A 21,604-nucleotide genomic window follows, 5' to 3' on the forward strand; every position below is an offset into this window, starting at 1 on the left:
TCTTTCTAAATAAAACCTTTATTATTATTATTATTATTAACAAACCAGTCAAACCTAACAGAAATCTCTGTTTCGTCGATCTACTTTCCAATGTTATAAATTTAGACACTTGATCAGCTTCTGTGGAAAAGTTTTGTTGACCGTCCGCTAGTGTGACAGACACTAGAGGCAGTTCGGCAGGAACTCCAAACTTGATAAAATAAAATCACAATTAAAGAGACAAGTTAAAAAAGTATTTTTCACGAATCCCACCCCCACTCAACTTGTGGACGATCATGCCTCCGACAAGGAAAATTCAAGCTTAACCAATGCTGAAGGAGTAGACTGCTGAATAATTTATGATGTACTGGTAAATCGTTTGCAGAACTAGTTGACCTATGACCTCTAGTTTGAGCGGGTTGAGGTCATTTCTCGAGGTTGCGACCTTGTTCAATCGAATCATTAGCCTCAAATTACCTTTACTCTTAAAAAAAGGGGGCGCAAATGTAACTCTATTTTAATCTAAGGTAAACCTATTTAAATAAAAGAAACCTGGTTTAAAGCAAAAATTCCTGTTTAAGTGAAAAAAAAGTTTTTTTAAAAAAAAAAACGGTTTTTGCCAATCCTGAAAAATAGCATTATTTCTTTATTACATCCGTTCAGATTGCAAATATTTTTCTGAGATTTTAGATTCAGACTTCAGCTGGTAGAAAAAAAAAGTAAACAAAACCACTAAACTCAATGAAGAGACAGAAGTTACTGTTTTTAGAGGATAAAAAGATTAAAATGTAAGCAACGAAAAACCTAGTTTTCCTCAAATTTACACCCTCGACTTCTTAACTTACAAACTTCAAACTAATATGCCAACTTATTTTCGCGTAATAATCCATTTTGAGTTATTGTTAATATCTAATAAGTAATTTTTCGAAATTCATCGTTCTTTTACCCTAAACCCAAAAGTCCAAACCTGATCGAACCTTTCCTTGCACTTATTGCAAAGCGATGAAATGAGTGATATCATTTAATCTAAGATTGATGAAGTATACCTTAGAATAAGTAATTGTTACCAAATAAAGTCGGACATAAGTATTTATATTCTTCATTTGAACTATTTCAATTTTGCCACCAACCTCCGAATAAATATGGAAGAACATAAGGAACGAAAATAGGCATGATGCATTCTAAAATGAGTGAAATGTCCAGGCTTGCTGTATTTAAATATAATCCGTACCGATTCTTGGGGAAGCCACATCAGTTAAAATTTGTAGTGTATCGGTGAAAGCTAAAACAAGCAAGCTTAAGCAATGTATTAATTCAAAGCAGTTTTCTCCTCGACTGTAGAGATAAAACGTAATTTTCATTACTTTAGCAGACGGCTCTCCAAATTTATATCGATTTTGTTGATTTTTTCACTAGATTTCACTACTTTACAAACGCTTTACGAACCACAGCTGAGCGAGCGGAGGGGATTAGAAGCCCCGTAGGACTCATTTTTTCCTTATCTTTTAAGTTACACACGATTGGCATTGCAGCAATTGTAGACGGTCATTTTCCAAAACTTTACATACAAATACTGGCATTTCGTTCCTTGCTTGTATTCAACAGCCTTCCGCCCTGGCAAATAGCTCCACCATAATATACTTACTTTCCGATGTATACTAATTTGCGCATAGAATTTATTGAGTTTAAAACACTTACATTATCATTTAACTACCTTCACTATTAATATGGGGTTAACTTTAGCAGATGGGTCTACCTAATTAAATAACTTATTTTAATGTGTTTAGACTTAATAAATCGTATCTGTTATATATAATCCTACGAAATGGGAACGTCTGCAATGGTTGCAATGCCAAACGTGTGTAACTTAAAAAGTAGGAAAAAAAACGAGCCGTGCGGGGCTTCTATTCCCCTTCGCTCGCTCAGCTATGCTACGTAAAGTGTTATGTAACGGCATATTTTTGGAACTGGGGGGCGGCAATATTTTGCTTAAATCTTGTACTTTCTTGCTATATATTCTGTACTTTTTTTTTGGTTTAGGTAGGTTAAGTTAGTTTAGCTTAGGCTGGGTTAAGATACTTGGGCATTACTCGAGCAGACAGTTCTACCTAATGTTCACACATTGCATTTTCCGGTTTCTTTTTGTAGAATATCCACTAAATGAGGAACTATTGCATAAATCACGAACCAACTTGTGCTAGGTGGCCACAAAAAAGCACGAATGTCATTAACCGAGTCAGGGCAGGAGCGCAGCAGAAGGTCCCGAGCGGAGCGAAGGGCTGCGTCCGTAGAGAGCAGGCATGTCAGCGACGGAGGATATGCACATAAACGAGGAAAGTGAAAAAATACATAAAATATCCGCAATAATTATTACTTGGTGATTTTACCTGAATTCGTACTTTCTTCCTATATTTTCTGTGTTTTTGATGATTTAGGTTAGGTTTGGTTAGTTATGTTAGTAATTACAGTTACGTAACACCAACTCATTTCTCCTGTAAACACGGTGATTTTACCTGATTTTGGCCCCCAAGTTCCAAAATTATCTATACGTAACAGTATTATCTCAAATCTAGTGAAAAATGACCACAAAATCGATATAAATATGGTAGAGCCGTCTGTTAAAGTAATGCCTTAACATGTTATCAAGTATTCCACCTATAAATTTTTAATATGGTAAAGCCGTCTGCTGAAGTTAACCCTCTAATTTTTGTACTGATGTTCGGGGGCGCCCGAAAAATTTTTTCTAGGGAGGAGCCCATCTCCATGGATGCTATATTTGCTATATTACGTATACATTTTTGTAAGCCAGAAGGGGGCCCGGGTCCTACCCTGCCCTCCCCTTTGGGCGCCCATGCTGATGTTAATTGTCAAGAGCCATCACTGACATTAAAGAATCCAATGGCTAAAAATTGTATACATTATACGGATGAACACATACTTAAAAAAAAAAAAAAAAGTATAAGCAGAAAATTCCATCCATATTTCGAAAGTAATGAAGTAACACTACTGAATAAAATTATCCTAAAAGCGCTCAGCGCGCCAGTTTAAAACAAAAATCACCTTTTTATTTTGTAACTAAAACTAAATTAGGGCTTACTATTACATTTTATACACAGAGCTTACCTTTGTTTACCTTTTGGAAGAAATCAAGCGCCAAATATCTAAGACTACTCACCAATCCTACAGATGGCTCCATTTTCTAAACAATCGACAAACGTCAAGCGTTTTGAATCAAGCTTGAAATAGGCTTAGTAGAAAGTTGATAAATTCAAGCTTCTCTTCAAGTTAAAAACAAGCTAAAATAAACGTTGATTGTCGCTTGTCGCATTCAAGCTTCTTTTCAAGTTAAAAACAAGCTAAAATAAACGTTGATTGTCGCTTGTCGCATCAACTGTACATTGCTAAGCCAAAATCAAGGGAAAGCGACCCTTGATTTAAGCTTACATGCTATCTGGGTTGTGTCCCAGGCTTTAGTTAAGCTTACATTACAATAGTATCTAATTACCAATACTAATAATTTCCTACATTCCTATTTATTCATATTTTATACTCGTTACGTTATTATTATTATTATTATTATTGTTATTATTATTATTATATAGCTCATTAAAATCTTTCATTCTTTTTCAGGGTTTAGTGTCGGCGATTCTTTGGGATTCAAAGAAGCCCTGTCACAGGTGGAAGGCAGACGACGCTCTGCTGTTGGAGGACCGAGAGCAACACAAGTGGCTCCAAATGACGCCTCACAGGTGAGACTCATTTTACAGAAAATTACAACTTTAAGTCAGAATAGATACAGATTTACTTTAGCGTAGCCATACTTTGGAAAATTTTACAAGAGAAATTCGTAACTCTTGAAATAAAATACTTGCGTATGCAAGGAAAAGTAATATATAGTTTGCACACAAACCAAACAACCTTTTTGTTAACTGTGAATATTTAAAGGGTTCAATTTTCTTTGATTTTCCAGATAACAAAGAAGAGCGTTTTTTTTTTTTTTTTTGGTAATTGTTGCAATATTCGATTCATTGACAGTTCATGTGTGGTCGATAGTGCCCTTTCAATATTTTTGCTGCTGATAAGAAAAGTTCGTTTAGTATACAATTCCATCATATATACAGGATGTCCCGGAAGGAAGAAATACTTATGGGAAGTAATAGATGATTGATTCTAAGCTAAAAAAAAAAAAAAGAAAGTTCATATGAACCAAGGATGTTACAAAATAGAGGATCTACCCAAACAACAAAATCGTGAAGCCATACGTCACAGCTTCGCCACGCCTACTCTGCCCACTCCGCGCCACTAAGATCGCAATGTTTCGAGCCAACAATCATGGCGGAAACGAGAGTAGCCAATCAGACGTGCTGGCTCTAGACGATGCTCGGTTGTTTTTTAGCTTCACTGAGTTCATACGATGAAGATACGTATGGGCAGATCCTCTATTTTATAACATCCTTGATATGAACATGGTTTCATTGTCAGCGGTTTGATAGCTGTAAAAATTTTAAGTTGCTTATTGCTCACCCTGTAGTTACTCTATAGAGGTGAGCCAGGGTGCATTTGAAAGGTGATGGAATTTCCTTTCCAACGGCATGCAATGTGTGGTAGTGGTCTCTTAATAAGAAAAGTGATTGAGGGAAATTTAGGAACCAGTGTTGCCATCCAATTTCCTCAAATAACCTTAACTTTCCCAAATGTCTCTTAGTAATTTACCTTCCAAAGACAACACTGCCATATGTTGCATACTATTGGAAAGGCCATCCCATTATGTTTCAAATGGGCTAAGTTTCGCCTTTGTAGAATTACTAGAGGTTGATCATATGAAACATAAGGTCAAAAATGGTTCAAACCTGTACTCTCAAACCATTCAGAATAGGGACCATGTTCATATGTTTTTTTTCTTTTTTGCCTATAAACACCCATACTACCATGATAGAAGTTAGAAGGCAATTAGTCATTAAAAAAATGAAAATTTCTCTAATCTCTTATCTTGAACATTTTTCACGCTGCTCCCGTCTCAGTTCGCTTTCTAACACCTAACTAAGAACAATGATGTTTTAGTACAGATGAACAATTTGATACTATCCCCATTGTTTTCTGATACGTAGAATAAAAGTTATAATGGAACAAGAAAACAAAGAATAAAGAACAATATCATTGTGCAACCCACATCGTCGTTGCTAGGCGCGCACCCAGGATTTTTTGTTCGGGGGTCCAATACTGCAAGCAACTACGTCTATGTATTATTGAACGGGTATTGGCCTATTCTGCACCCGAAAAGGCGATAAGTAATTGTAAAATATTTCCACATATATTTTCAGAAAGAAATGATAAAACTAGGTTGTTTTTTTTTATAAGAGAAAGGGTACAGATCAAGGATCTTATAAAATAGAGGATCTGCCCTTACAACAAAATCTTGAAGCCGTACTTCACAGTTTCTCCACCCCTACTCTCCCCACTCCGCCCAATAGGATCGCAATGTTTTGAGCCAACAATCATGGCGGAAACGAAAGTAGCCAATCAGACGATGGCAGAAACGAGAGTAGCCAATCAGAAGTGCCGATGCTCGGTTGCTTTTTGGCTTCACTGATTTAATAGGATGAAGATACATATGGGCGGATCCTCTATTTATAACATCCTTGGTACAGACGAAGTGTAAGATCGAATTTTCATGCTACATCAATCATTTTCTCAGGAGTCCGGACCTGGTGGATGCCCCGTGGATCCACCCCTGGTCGTCACTCTGGCAGAAGTCACTAACTCCGTAAATCTGAGTTTGTTTAAGTTAATACAGGAAATTGAACAGCTCAAGGACAGTGAAATTATGTGCAGGTGTAAGAGCACAATATAAGCCTAAACCCAACATACAATGCATATTGGCGTTAATTGGCACCGCTATTGCTAAACCAGTTTTAGGAATAGTTTTCTAACATTGAAACATCTATATCTCAACACTAATATTTTGAACTTAGTGATTTCTACCAGAAGGACGGCGATAAAACATTTCGCTTGTACAACTCTCTTGTAAGTAGACTTAAACTAAACCAAAAGTATTTCCTGACATCTTATCTTATTTAATCTTGACTATATATAAAACTACATGAACTGACTGATAAAATAAAGGGGTACATCCAGTTGACGTGGAAAGTTGAAATTTGGCATGACTATAGCTTTTCGGGACTAACCAAAATAAAAATTGCCAAAAGTGAATATTTTTAAGTTTTAGGGGATCTAAAGGGGGGAAGAATAAATTCTCTATGTTATTTAAATCGGCGTTTTTTTTTCGACCTATAATCTCATATTTTAGGTACTTGGAATTGCTTGTATGTTTTCGTTAGCGTTACCCAAGTAAATCACACACACACACACACACATACACACACACACACACACACATACACACACACACACACAAAAAAAAAAAAAAAAAAACAGCTTTAGAGTGGTCTTATGAGGAACTGAAAAATCCTTCCCATGTTATTTATAAGGGACATCTACATCCCAAAACGTTTAGGTACTTCTGGCAGGATTAGAATGATGAAATTTGACACGACTGCCGCCTTCGAGGACTAATCCACAGGAAAATTGCCAAAAATGAATAGCTTATTTTAAGTTTTTAAGGGATCTAAAGGGGGGATGAAGAAATTCCCATGTTATTAAAATGGGCGTTTTCTTGGGATACAAAATCTTATCTTTTAGATAGTTGAAATACGAAAAGAAAGTTGAAATTTTCTTAGAATTGTGGGTTTAAGAGTTGCGAGGCCGTAGGCCGAGCAATCACAGGGGTTTGGCAAGGGCGCCGATCCTGGAGGGATCAAGACCCCTCCCCAATGCTCATGTGGGCCTTCTATTGTATTTATGAATCTACAATATTTGGAATAATTTGAGTGCAATTTGTCTTAAAATCTTCATATATATACCTTCTGCATCTGAATGGGCCCCCCAAGTTTACAAAGAAATCGGTGTCCTTGGGGTTTGGGGGTTGCCCCCAGCTAGCCAAAGGTTAGTCAGTATATTTAAAATCGTATCTGCATCCTTTTCGGGATCCGAAGATTCTTCAAAGGAAAGAGCAAGACTATTGTGCTGCCAAAATGTCTTGAGCCGTGGCAAAAATGCGAACTAAAGCTCACACCCTCACACACCCTCGCGTTGAGCCAATAAGGGCTTAGCTGTTGCTAAGCAGGAGAAAGTGAGTGGAATTCCTTCAGACGATAGCAGCGCTTGCAAGAAAAGACTAGGGATCAAGTCAATGTGGTATGTAGAAATCAACTCAAATATAGAGTTATTTAGTTGTTATAAATAGTAAATAGATGACACAAGATAAACGTATGTTGCCTATGGAACTTCCAACAAATATGTATATCCAAGAAACGTAAATACTATAAACGAAAAAAAAAATACTTTAGCAATTAAAAAATGAGTTCTATATTTTCTGCAGATAAGAGTTCTCTACAGATAAGTCTGGCATACTATAATATGGTCTGAAGCAAGCTAGTACAAGGTGCTGAATTTTGATTATTTATTAACATAAAATAATCAAAGTGATTTCATATTTTGTACAAAACCACAAGAACTAAGGAAATCTTCAACTCACCTTTCCCTATTTTTGTCATGGTAGCTCCTCAACTTCATATCAAGATTCAGAAAGTTCGCTGTAATGTCGAATGGAAGATGATCAGTTACCATATTAACAGTGGCATCTGGTATCCATTGAAGGTAACAGAAATTCCAAAAGTAAAACATTTCAATATAAGTGTATGAATTAACAGTAGACTATAAACTACATGTCAGTAGCGTAGCACGGTATTACGAAATGGGGATGCCAAGGTCGATGATTCATGTTTTACAGCTTTCTGTATGAAATTGCCCAAATGAGAAACACCACTCTGACTCTTTTACTCCAAGCATAATACAGACGAAATAGATAATTCTACTTCTTACAAAATACCCAGAAAGCCGAGAAAACCTATCGTACTACGAAGACTGAAATGTTCGTTTTTTAAAATGGAAACGTTTGGGGTAGGTCGTCTCTCTTCCAGAGAGCAGCGTGCTCGTAAGTCAAGCATGATAAGGGAGTTGTTAATAAAAAGAATCCATCAAGTTTGTATGGTACCAGGACTATATTTTAACATTTTTGCCGCCCCAGGCGGTTACAAAGACGCCTTTTCCTCAATATCAACAAATACCGGTAAAGAAAATTTGAGACTGTAAAGTAAATAATCAATACTTAATTAGGAGTATAAAAATAAAATAAAATAAAATGGTCAGAGAATATTTAACGCCCTGAGTTATAGTCTGTGTTAGCCTATGTGTAAAAATATGCCTCTGTGTGGCAGCGTTAGCGCTGTTACCATTTGCTAAAATATTTACATAGAAATAAGACCAGGATACCTTATTAAAACCGAACAATTTCTAGAACTTGGGTCTTTTACTTACAAATATATATGTGTGTGTTCACAATGCACTAAAACAATAAAACAAACATTTACTTTATATGAAAAATGCAACACGAGTATTAATATACAGAACTAGATGTACCGCTAATTCTTGTCCTACGGTCATAATTGCCAATCAGAAAGAATCTTTAAGTTTAACGTCCCACGGTTATGCCGGTTAGGCTAAAGGAGACGGTGATGATGAGAGATGAGTGAAATGGTGGAATGAAGAAAGTGGGAGGAAACGGGAGAACCCCGAGCACGGTGTTTGTCCACCACAAAGTCCACACGGCGCGAGCTGGGATCGAACCAGGGACCCCAAGCACCGGAGGTGAACGCTCTACCACTGAGCCACAGCGCCCCCCAATCAGAAAGAGAAACATAATAGAGTAACATGAGAATATATAAGTATCTGCGATAGAGATTAATAATTCGTCCTTAATTATGATTGTAGTATAACGTAAAACTACTTCTATACTATTATCAATTATGTAATCAACGTAATTCAGGAAAGTGGTCATTTCTGTATTCTTGCCGTTACAGTTCCTAGGTTCTGTACAGAAAACTTCAGTGTTGTTAAAATACATAGAAATGAAATGGAATCTTTTAGTTTAACATTCCACGATTATGCCCTTTAGGCTAATTAAGGCAAACGAATGATTATCAAAGAGTTGTGGAAGGAAACGGGAGTCCTCGAAGAAAACCCACGGACACTATGTCGTCCACCACAAACTTAATTGGTCGGGGGTCGAACCAGAGACTCTACGTACAAAGGACTCAACCAAACCACCGTGCCTTATTAAAATACATAGGGTTTGTAATACTGAAATATGCCGGGAACTATCGAAGGTAAACGATGGGTCGTAAGAAACAAGGAGGAGGGGCAGGAAAACAAGGGTTCTTACACGCACCTTCTAATCCTAGTAGAGAGCTTATGCCAGAAACATCGATGCTTGCAGCAACTGTTAGAGACCCAAAGAACTTTTGCATGCAAGAAGCCAGAAAGAAAGTGGTCACCTGCAGTGCTTCCGCTTGCCCATATGAGGCGAGAGAAAAATCACACCTGGAAGAGGTAATTTCGGTAGAAATATCAGCGATAAGTTAATTGTAAGCAAATAATTCATATGTATAACAAAATACATATATTTCTCCTTGTAAACAGGGGATGCCGGGCATCCCAGTGTTCTATAACGCTACGCCACTGCTACATGTCTATTGGAATGGACGTAAAGACTGAAAAAAGGTTAGGCAAAGTTGGATGGAAAGACAATGTATCAAATATTGTATTGAAGCCACAAAATTGAATACAACTCCGCATTGTGCACGCGTAACTGGGAAATTATAGCTTTAATGTGCTCATGAAGCTTTCATCCATATAGATTCATTAATGTATCTGTTTTTATATTGAACTATCAAGTCATTCCCTCCCGAGAGTTCCGTAGATATATAAAGAAAAGTGTGTATGCCTCATGTTAAATTGAAGCTTTTCATCCATACTAGCTATATTTACTTCTGCTTCCTCTTAAGTTTCCTGTATGGAAAATATGACCGTGTCTAAAAGGGCTAAGAGGTTGGCCTTATTGAAAATACTCGTAATTGGTATGAATCGGAACCGAGGCAATTAATTTGCAAAAGTGGATCAAATTTTGTTTTGTAAATTTTAACTGAAAAACAAGTTATGATTTATGTAAAGAAACGATGTAAGGCTCTGTTGTGTACGAAAAATAAAAAACAGTACTAGCCTAAGTGGTTTACAGTATTCGTATTTCTTGGACATCTCGTTCCAAATCTAAACACATACATACTTTTCCGCTCTTTAAATGAATACAGTATTCCTACCTGCAGGCACATCGGACGCAAGTGAATGTCTTTTTGATTCTCACGCAACAAAAAAATGGAGTAGGCTGTTCGTTTTGTTTTCTGCTCTTATACTGCTACCACCCATCCTAACACGTAAGAAGTCTGTCACGCACTATTGAATCGGCTAATACTCCTTATACAAACCAGTTTGTTTGTTTTGCCATGATTTATTGCTGAATTGTTTTAAAGGTGCACGAGATGGTGCTAAAGCAGTAAAAATTTTACGTTCCTAGAACGTCAAATTTCAGTTTGGTTACAAATAAAAGATACAAGGCCTCAGTTAGTGAAACTCTTACATCAACGTCACTTCGGGGTATCAGCAGGTGTATTTGCAAATAGTATGAGTGTAACGGTTAGAAGAATATGTCTCACTGCTAGGTGTGTGTGTGTGTAACTGTTAGAAAACGATAAGCAACAATAGATACAATCTAGTAGTTAATAGCGTTTTTGTTTTTCACATATGCAATGTACTTCGGGTCTGAACGGATCCGGTTCTAGAAGATCCGGTTTCGGAACCGGTTCTTCGGATCCAGGTCTGAAACCGGTTTTTCAGATCCAGATCTAGAACCGGTTCTGAAAACACAAACCTGGATCCCCAAGAACCTGTTTCTCGTGGAACCGGTTCCGCTGGAACCGAAACTTTATGACCATCCCTACGCTAAACCCGAGCTGCTGGCAGGTTGTGAACAGTATGCTAGATGAAATCGTGGAAGCGACAGGCAGGCTCCCAGGCGGCCGCAGCTTGTCTCATTTGGCTAAATAAACTGGATAACTGGCAGACTCATTGGCTAAACAAGCAAACTGGCCAACTCATTTGGCTAAACACCCACTGGTGGACCAAAATTATTTAATGGGGGCACAAGCGCATGGTTCTCTTTGCATTTTTTTAATGTGAACTTTGTGCCTCCTTTACGGGTCTTTGGTGGCTTTCGGATCCAGGTCTGGAACCGGTTCCTAAGATCCGGTTCTGAAACCGGGTTTTCAGATCCAGATCTAGAACCGGTTCTTAAGATCCAGATCTAGAACCGGTTCTTAAGATCCGGTTCTGGAACCGGGCTTTCGGATCCAGGTCTGGAACCGGTTCCTAAGATCCGGTTCTGGAACCGGGTTTTCGGATCCAGGTCTGGAACCGGTTCTGAAAACCGGAACTTTGTGGCCATCCCTACAATATACAGGGCGTTACAAAAATTTGTCACAATATTTTGGGAATAGATTCACAGCAAAATAAGAAAAAAGTTCATACGTACCTGTGGTCGGAAGTGCATAGTTTTGTTGTTATAGGGTACCGAAAACGTGAAACAATGAACTTTAAAGACCCATAGTTCTAGTACTATAGGACCGATCGTAGTCAGGTCAATCCATCACTGAGGAACTAGTATGTAAACTATCCAAATATCCATCTTTCAGAACCTCCGGTACTTGTACAATCATTTTTAGAAATGCTGTATAGGAGTACTTGATCACTCTCCACCTAACTCTCTAAAACTTAGTGTGCAGGCATTCTTAAACATAGATATTTGGATAGTTCACATCAGGGGCGGATCCAGGACGGACTTCTGGGGGGGGGGCGGTCGGCGGTAATACTGCTACTTTTAAGAGCTCCAAACTTGTTATGGATGGGTTTATTTATATATAAAATAAGAAAGTTTCCTCTTGTGGGGGGGGGGGGCGATCGCCCCCTCTGGATCCGCCCCTGGTTCACATACCAGTTCCTCAGCGATATCTTGACCTGACTACGATAGATCCCATAGTAGTGGAGCTATAAACTTCTGAAGTTCACTTGTTTCACATTTTCGGCACCCTATAACTCCAAACGTTCTTTGCACATTAGGGGTTACTTTGCACAAAATATGAAAAGAGTTTCACAGTCCTCTGGCGGCAAAACCATGAACAGCAAAGAGAAAGTTTAAACTGTCACCGTAAGATAGAACATTTAACTGTATTCTGGCTATAATGTTGGAGGTTAACATCAATTCTAATTACCCGGAGGGTTTGTTGTTTTAGAGGTATGGAAAACAGTCACTGTAAAGGCTGCCAAAATTTGAAAGATATCACGTACAAGAATTTCCGTCAAAGTTAACTCAGTTTCGTAGAATACTACTGTGTATAATGGGACTTCGATGCAATAGTTGAAATTGGAATGTGAAACGTTTTAAAGTTTAAAAAAAGTAAAACTGGAAGAAGGCGGTTTCAGCCTCTAATCGGGATTACTTTGCACGGGTCCGAAATACCTCTTAGGTAGGAAATTATTTCTACTGGAACCTCCTGTATTCTAAATTTAGGTATAAATGAATTTCTTGTTGGAAAATAAATTATGAACAGTGGCGGATCCAGAAGAGTAGTCTTTTTTGGGGGGTGGGGCTTGCAGCTTATACGCATAGGAATGACTAGCCTTACATTTTTTGAAAAAGAAATCATGCAATTTGGGTGTACTTCAGCCTGAAAGTCCCAAATCCCGTAAATCTTCCACTAATTACGGTTGCGATGATATTCTTGCACAAGGAATAACCAGTTCGATTCCCGGCGGGAGCTCATGTGGTTCGGATTCCACGTTAATCAGTAGGTCCACGTCTCATATAGCCTCGCTGCTGAACGGGACGCTAAATTAAAATCAACTCAACTCAACTCAAGGAATAACCAAGGCAAATCAGTTAACGGGGACTTTTTTTTCTGTTAATGAGTTGGCATTTGTGTGGGACATATGTTAAACTATTAGAATGTGGTTCCTCTGCTGGTACCAGAAAATACATAATTTTCTTCACAAATATTGGTAATTCATACTAAGTATCGATACCAGTACCGTCATTCTAATATCAATATTTGTAGACTGTATGCAGTTTTGTATAGAAAGTAAAATGTATAAATACTGAAGGGAAAGCTTTGCACAGAATATTTATATTAGTATGTTGAACATACTTTCTTGTATGTTGTGCAAAGTTACTTTGCACCAAAGTTTATATTTCAATAACTATAGTCATACTGAATGCTTACTAATGAACTTCCACGAATGTTTTCCACATATATCTAGCTATTATATGTTTAAAAGACAGTGTTCTAAATCATTACGTTTGTAAGTTACATGCGATTTTCTTTAAAATTCCTTAAATCGTGTGCAAAGTAACCCCGTTTTACGGTATCCACTTTCGACCACAGGCCCATTGTGAACTTTTTTTATATTTTATTTTGATATGAGAATTCTGTTCCTAAAGTATGGTTGTTTGACAGAGAATGATTGATATAACATAAAGGTTTGATCTTACACTTCATCTGTACATTTTTTTCATAAAAATATGCTAATTCTATATTTTTTCCAGAGAATATAGCTGGCAACACTTATCAATGAATATCGTCTTTTCGGGTGAAGAATAACATTAGTTTAATACTACGTAAGACTTGGCGATTTGTAGCATTGAATCTCCCAAAACTCTAGACCAGCGTTTCCCAACCGGTGTGCCGCGAATAGGTCGCTGGTGTACCGCGAGGAAATCGAAACAAAATTGTTAATTCCATAGGAATCAAATTACAAGACAGAGGGGAAAATATATATTTGAATTTCACATTACTATGAACCTCTACTATGTATCTACAAAAGTTTCATACTCTGTTACTTTTCTGTACATGTTTAATGTTGAAAAAAATATTCGTTGTCGTTGTTATGACCATTATTGCTTCATTGTTGTTGTAGTTTATTTCGTAACTTGAAATTTTAAAATATCATTCAATCCTATTGACAAACCAAACATGCGTAAAAATTACCTACATTTGTGTTTTAAAAGTACAAGAGATTTGTTTATTCGTTCGTTATTTAGTGATCTTCCTTTTTAGTGAAAGGTTGGATACAGTTTTCGAAAGAGAAAGTGGATTTTTAAAACACACGAGTCCTATATTTCACTGCAATTGTTTACTATTTTTAAATTAGAATAAACAATAAGCATAATGATTTACCACAAAGGAAAACCAGTCATTGAGCTTTCTTCCCTGTGAGAAGATCAGTAGGCCTAGTCACAGAAAAAAATATCACGGTATTTCATATATAATAATAATAATAATAATAATAATAATAATAATAATAATAATAATAATAATAATAATAATAATAATAATAATAATAATAATAATAATATATATGAATATGCCGCGAGAATTCAAGTTACACCTGTAGTGTGCCGCAAGTTGAAAAAGGTTGGGAAACGCTGCTCTAGACACTTCACAACAAAAATTGTCTGGGTGCGTGCCTGTCCAGTATAAAAGCTGTCAGTTATTATTGGCAATGAACGCTTTTTAACGTTATCAAAGTTAGTTTTTGTCAGAAGTTACGCATCGGAACTGACTCTAAAACATGGTATTTTGTTAACCTTAAGAGGTCTAATCACTGCGAAATTAAAATACTGCTAATTTTACAGTAATTATATGGTAACTTCAAATAGATAATAGATAATTGAAATGTGGAACAAAATCACCCTAGACAATATTATTTTGCATGAGGTACCGTTATCACGAGCCACCTAGTAGCTTTCCGTTTGAAGCCATTTATAAAGGCGAAAACTAAATGCCGATTTTCTAGATGGCTGCAAACTGAAAGTTACTAGGTGAGTCGTGATAACGGTACCTCATGCAAAAAACAAAAAAAAAAAAAAAAAAAATATTGTTTAGGGCGCTCTTGTTCCACTTTTCGATTATCTTTTATCTACTTGAAGATATCACATAATTACTTTAAAATTAGCGATATTTTAATTTCGCCGTGATAGGGCTTCTATAGATGGATATACAGACACCAATTTAACGGAAATATCTTAAAAAAAACAAAAACAAAAAAACTCGCAACTTACAAGACTAATATAGCATTTAACCACCTTTCTCCTCCAGAACAGCTCTGATCCGACATGGGATAGAGGTGGCAATCAGTTGCAGAGAGGAATATTATACCATTCCGCGCGTTATACATCATTCAGTTTCGTAAGAGATAATTGACGCGGAAATAGCTGGATTCGTGTCTCCAAAACAGACCACAGATATTTAATTACATTCAAGCCCGAGAATTGGGAAGGCCACGGGGATGTGTTCAACTTCATCCCAATATTCATCATACTACTTCACAACAGCTGCAGCTGTGAGAATGTGCGTCGAACGTGAAAAGCAAGGATAGGAGTGGCAAAATACGCCTTTAGGAGAAAGAACGGAATAATCGAACTTGGAACATTCTATGGGCTTTGGCTCTGCGGCTAAGTGGTAGAGTACTCATCTCTGGTGCGGGGGGGGGTCCTTGGTTTGACTTCAAGTCATGAAAATTTGTGGGGAACAACGTGGTATCCATGTGTTATCTCGGGATTTCCCGTTTCCTTCCAGATTTTCATTCCATCAATTCTTTCATAATTATTTACTTTCTTTAATAATCCGTCTTTTTTACCTATAAGCCATAACATTGGGACATAAAATTAGACTTTCAAATTTTCTTAATGACTGAGTTTTTTTTTTTTTTTTTTTTTGAAATATAGATCTTAAGGGAGGATAGAGAATTGATAGGTTTTTCATTATTATTCTGTATTCGTTTAGAACTGCTGGACACACAGGAACAAGAGGGTTGGTCAAGAGAATCAGAGTACAGGAGATTCTATCTTTAAAGGTGAACATTTTCATAATTGAAGAGTTTAAAACTTGATAAACTTGCTCCAAAATCGCGTTTTTAGAGCATTGTATTAAAATGTTAGAGCTATAAATATTTGTGCTTTTGTAAGCACTAATTTGATGTTTCAAAAAATTAAAGTTCTGCTTTGATAATTAAAGGCTTGAAACATTTTTAAAAAAGGCAATTATCAAGTTAAAAATACTCGTCATTTGTTACATGCTTTGTAAACGTTAGCTTCCGCAATAAGCTTAAGATAAGTGTTTCAGAGCACACGCATCAATATTAATCGCTTGCACAAATTTCACATGACTGACGCGAAAAGAGGAGCCACCCAAGAGATATACGGTTCATACAGAGGCTACTAAATATTTTACTAGTACCTATGTATATTAGTTAGAATTACTTAACACTAGTATTACATTAACAATACTATGTCATTTGATGCTTCAAATCAATCATGAACCTACTTAAGTATTTCTTTTTTTGTAATTACAGGTAGCATCAGCTGCTCAAGGTAGAGCAAACAACCATGCCATTACTGTCAGAAATCCTGTGAGTTCTGTGATGAGGCCAGTGAATGTAACACCACTACCGCCATTTAAACCAATCCCACAAGATAGCCAATACCCTACACAAGTACGACGAACTGACACTATTGTTGGAAACCCTTCGCAGTATGTGGTAATGGCACCAATTCGCAATGCAACGAATCTTCCTGCTGCATTACCTCAGCGCGCAGCTCTTCAGGCAATGGCTGCTGCTTCGCCAGTGGTAGCTCCACCAGTGAATCCTCAGATTGTCTTCATGAAACATCAACAAGGAGTTACACCCGTAGCTGCAGTACCAGCGGCAGCAGCATTCCAAGGATTGCCTGGACTAACGGGATCTATCTCTAGAATGTCGACAGCCACAAATTTCAAACCTTTACCTACGCAACAGACGGCTGTGGTTCAGGCACCCATAGCGTTCAGGAATGCTCTTCAAAACAGTATGGCTCATTTCATTAAGAACGCGCAAGCGGTTCAATTGTCTCCTGTTTACAAACAACCAACTTTATCCAGCAATACTCTATCTCTGAGGACTCTTCCTACTTCAGGAAACACCCACATTCAAAAAATTTCCCAGAGTCCACCAACACTGGAAAACATAGTGATCAGCCCAGAGGATGTTCCTTTAGCAAGTGCTCTGTTAGGACATACCATTAAAGCCATGGCTAAGGCTTCTAACTTAAGTGTTGATGCAATTAGTGCAGCTTTAACATCAGGCAAAATTGGAGGCGGTTCATTGGCTCTTCTCCAACAACAGCAACAACTACAAACAACAACAACAACCACTACAACTACAACAACGCCATCTACAACTACAACCGTGACGACAACAACGACACCTGCACCGATAGTTCCACCGAGGAAGTATGCTCTGGCGAGTATTTCCAAAGTGATGAATGCTCCTAAGGAATATTATCCTGTAGGATACGACAAGAATTTTGACGATAATTTTGCTTCTCGAGTGGAACTTCCAGATACTTCTTTCACATGTGGTCAGCAGAAACATTTCCCAGGACTTTACGCTGATGAGGATCTTGGCTGTATGGTAAGTATTCCTACCTTAAAAATTATTAACTTTAGAACCGAATATAATTTTGTTTTTTCTGAAATAATACACTTAATACAGTGACGTTAATTTTTTTCTATTTTCTAAATTTAAATATTGTAATGTAATTTCCCTAATAAAAGGTGGAAAAGGGTAACCTAAGACACGAGTAGCCAGGGGTAGGATATCCACCCACAGAGCTCCGCAGCAAGCTAGATGGAGTGAATTAGGAATCCCCAATGCTGCGAACAAGCAGAGAGGGGCTTGAAAGTCATAAATCTCCGAAACAAGTTAAATAACTGAGGTTGGTAATTCCGACAGAGCTCCGAAGCAAGCTAAGCGGGAGGGAAAGAAAAGCCTATAGTTTCGAGGTGAGGTGATTTTAGTTTAGCGTCCCGTTCAGCAGCGAGGCTATATGAGACGTGGACCTACTGATTAACGTGGAATCCGAACCACATGAGCTCCCGCCGGGAATTGAACCCGGGTCTCTCACAGCCTATAGTTTCGAAACAAACTAGAGGCTTTGTGTTGGATATCTCCTAGAGCTCCGGGCAAGCCAAAGGAGGGGTCACCAAGTGACCAATTGCAGACTGGTGACTGTCCATGGGATCCTCTCTGTTGCATAGGCCCTCCGGGAAGCGTTGGTGCTGCTGTTCCCTCGTCGTAATGTGATTGTAGGTGCGTCCCTGAAGTCCTCAACTTGTAGTACTCCAATGTAAGGCGTAGTACTTCATTGTGAAGTACACGTGGTTGTTGTTTATAAATAGGATTACGTGTAGAATGTTTTGTAAACACAATCACTTGTTAGGTGTTTATAAACACAATCACGTGGTACATTGCAATATTGTAATGTTCAAATTAAAACAATCTGCTAGTATGCAGAGTAGTTCAGTCATCTGAAAACATGGCAATCGTGAAATCGAATGTTGGTTGAAGATTAGCGATTCATATAGCATTTTCAGCTCCGAGGTTATATGAAACGTGGACCTACAGTGTAAGATGGAATCCGAACCATCGTAATGTATTGAAATTTCAAGGCTTTCCTACCAGGAATCATGAATTCGAGTCCAGCCTAGGACACGGAGATTTGTCTTTACGTTATTATTTGTTTCATCGACTGAAAGTAAAAATCCAACATTATAATGCTACAACAGTGATTCTATCATAAAATTTTGACCAAATCTTCATTCACTCAAAGGGAGATTAAGTAAAAAATATTATTGCAAGGACAACAAACAATATGCAAAGTTGTAATGATAGTGGAAGTGTTGTGATAGCGGCGAAAAACTGTAGATCAGATGATTATGGTCGGAAATAAAGGTGAAATGTAGTCTAATTAGTGCCCATAGGAAATAGGGATAGGAAAGAAATAATGAGTAGAAACAGGCGAAATTTCTTGACAACGGAAAACACTTCGAGCGCAAAGAAATTATAGAGAGTAGGCGAAAGATTATTATTTGATGTTTTGACAACTTGAAAATTCATGAAACAGTGAGTACGGACATCTTTCTGGGCTATCTTTGGGAGGCTTGACGTGTAGGTCAACCACCGCAAACAAAAAAGAAGGAAATTCGGTCCGCTCGGCTTTTATAGGCTAAATATTTTCTTCAGCGGGAAATATTGAACCAGATCGGGAAACTTCGGATCATCGAACGGCAAATTTTGAGTCGGGAATCTAACAGCACTGCAGCAGTGACAAGTGAGTGGTGACAAGTGGACGAAACAGTAAAGGCAGACTATGTTCAGAAAAACATTATAATTAGACTCTACGTGTGCGGTGTGTTGTGTGCACAAATATTTAAGTACGATATATATATATATATATATATATATATGTGTGTGTTTTTTGGAGGTCTATGTAACAGAACAAAGTACCCTGTACATCTTACTCACCGTTTGATAACGTATGGTTTGTGTGTAGCAATCAACACATGTATAATACTGTATACTTCTGTACTGTATATTTATACTTCTCTGTGTCTGTGTATTGTTAAGGCGGGGGGGGCCCTAGATATTCTCTTGCGGAGGGGGGGAGTAAAACGTAGTGACACCACTGGCTAAAAATTTAATTTTTAATTGTATAGGGTTTATTCTTGTGTCCCTAAATAAGTGATTGTGTATATATTTACTCGTAAAATTTTACGAATATTGGCTTCTAGATTCTTAATCTGGACTTAAGAGACTCAGAATACCTAGCCAACGGATTCCAAAGAGACAATGTTAATTATCGGTAGAAGTCCCTAGTTCAGAGGTAAAAGTGAGGAGGAACCCGAGGCGATAGGGGTGCGCACGAGACAAGATTTGTGGCTGTCTCGTCTCGAAAATGTGCTGTAAAACTGAAGTCTCGACTCGAAAAATGTATATTTTTCTATTGGAAGAGCCGTGTCTCGGCTCGAATTTTGCCACGAAAAATCCTGTCTCGACTCGTCTCGTGCGCATCCCTACGGGAGGCGACATCGTCCACCCACTTCCAAAAAATATCTATGACGTCCCCACTTACTAAAAAAATTGCAATGGGTAAAGATGGGCAAGGGCGCCGATTTCTCTGTAAATTTCGGGGGGCCCATTCAGATATATATATATATATATATATATATATATATATATATATATATATATATATATATATATATATATATATATATATATATATATATATATATATGGGATTTTAAGACAAATTGCACTCAAATTATGTCAAATATTGTATATTCACAAATACAGTATAGGGCCCACATGAGCTTTGGGGGACCCGGGCCCCCTCGGCCCCCCAGGACCGGCGCCCTTGAAGATGGGCACAGGGGACGGCGTGACACCATACATCCTCCCTGCCTTTTCAGATCCACTTTTAGCCCTGCCTTAGCTTGTATTCCTTCCTTACCTTACAAAACATTATATTCTACCTTCAAGTTGTGAAAGAAGCCTATTTTTTAAAGTACGAGTAGGCCTATCTCTTTTTAATAAGAAGAATAATGTACACAGTACATAGTGATTTGCATCTGGTTTCACTTACTGATTTGCCTGAAGCTTTTAAGTTGCAAATACGAATTTAAAAGTTTTCCTTGCATTCCACACAAACATACACGCAAAGCTACAAAAGTCACGTATTTTGTTTATGTAATGTTGTTTCTGTTTTATTTAACTTGATTGAAAATTTCTCACGAGATACAGTTGTAATATATTTCATATCAGAGTCATATCATGATTTTTGGTCATGCAAGCTTATGTTTTGGCATTTCTATTGTCTTTTACTTTTAAAATCTTAAATTACATGTCTTCGAGTTTCTACTTCCTAGCAACAGATGTGTTTTTCGTTTTTGTACTCATATTTAAAATAGTTCTTCGCATGCTTTTCCTAATCGTATTTACCGTAAGTGTGCTGCATAAGTATTGAAGTATAAAGATAATGGGCCTTATGCAGAGTCGTTTTGAAGTATGATTAGCGTCATACTAAAGGCTTGACTAATGCAGGAAGTTAGTCGAACTCTTTAGTATGACACTAATAACGCGTCAGAACGACTCTGCATAAAGCCTAACGTGTTTTGTCTCTTCATGTTCTGACCAGGGGCTGATCCAGGACGGACTCGTGAGGGGTTGGAAGCAGTGATGCCAACCTGAAATCTTACAAAATCCCATCTCGATATGCAGAAATTCCCATTTTACTCTCTTATTTCCCACGTTATACTAACTTAATTACAAAAATTTACAACTTATAAAAATTGAAACTAGTGTGTAACTTTCTTCATTATACGAGTGATTTATCTGTAAATTCCGATCTACGTTTATCAAATAGTTTATGAAAAAAAATCTTTAACTGAAAGAAATAATTGAAAATGTTGATGAAAACAATTACATTTTGTTACCAGAGCTTCATATTTTAAGCACGCTTTTGTGCTTTAGTCTTTTACAGAACGTAACTAAACTAGACAAGCTTCATTCTCGAGTTATTACATGTCGAACGTTTTGAAAGTTGATTGTTTCTTATTTGGAACTTTCTTGTTCTATTTTTAATATGAGATTACATTTTACGTTCCTTGGACATTTGTTTCTTGAGATTCTCAAGCCTCTGCTTAAATAACTTCCATATTAGCATACATTTTAGAGTAATAAA

At 37.4% G+C, this 21,604-nt stretch overlaps 1 protein-coding gene across 2 annotated transcripts in view; it reads left to right on the plus strand.

Moving 5' to 3' along the window:
• Window positions 1-21,604, plus strand: part of LOC145664483 (uncharacterized) — a 197,418-nt gene that overhangs the window by 157,062 nt on the left and 18,752 nt on the right. For both annotated transcript variants that reach the window (XM_081731210.1, XM_081731206.1), the window contains 2 exons: window positions 3,610-3,728; window positions 16,396-17,493. In XM_081731210.1, the coding sequence (XP_081587336.1) occupies window positions 3,610-3,728; window positions 16,396-17,493 (1,217 nt within the window). The remainder of the gene's footprint in view (window positions 1-3,609; window positions 3,729-16,395; window positions 17,494-21,604) is intronic.

The sequence above is a fragment of the Thermobia domestica genome, chromosome 1 (assembly GCF_964235325.1).
Source record: "Thermobia domestica chromosome 1, izTheDome1.hap1.1, whole genome shotgun sequence".
In the NCBI taxonomy this organism is placed as follows: domain Eukaryota; kingdom Metazoa; phylum Arthropoda; class Insecta; order Zygentoma; family Lepismatidae; genus Thermobia; species Thermobia domestica.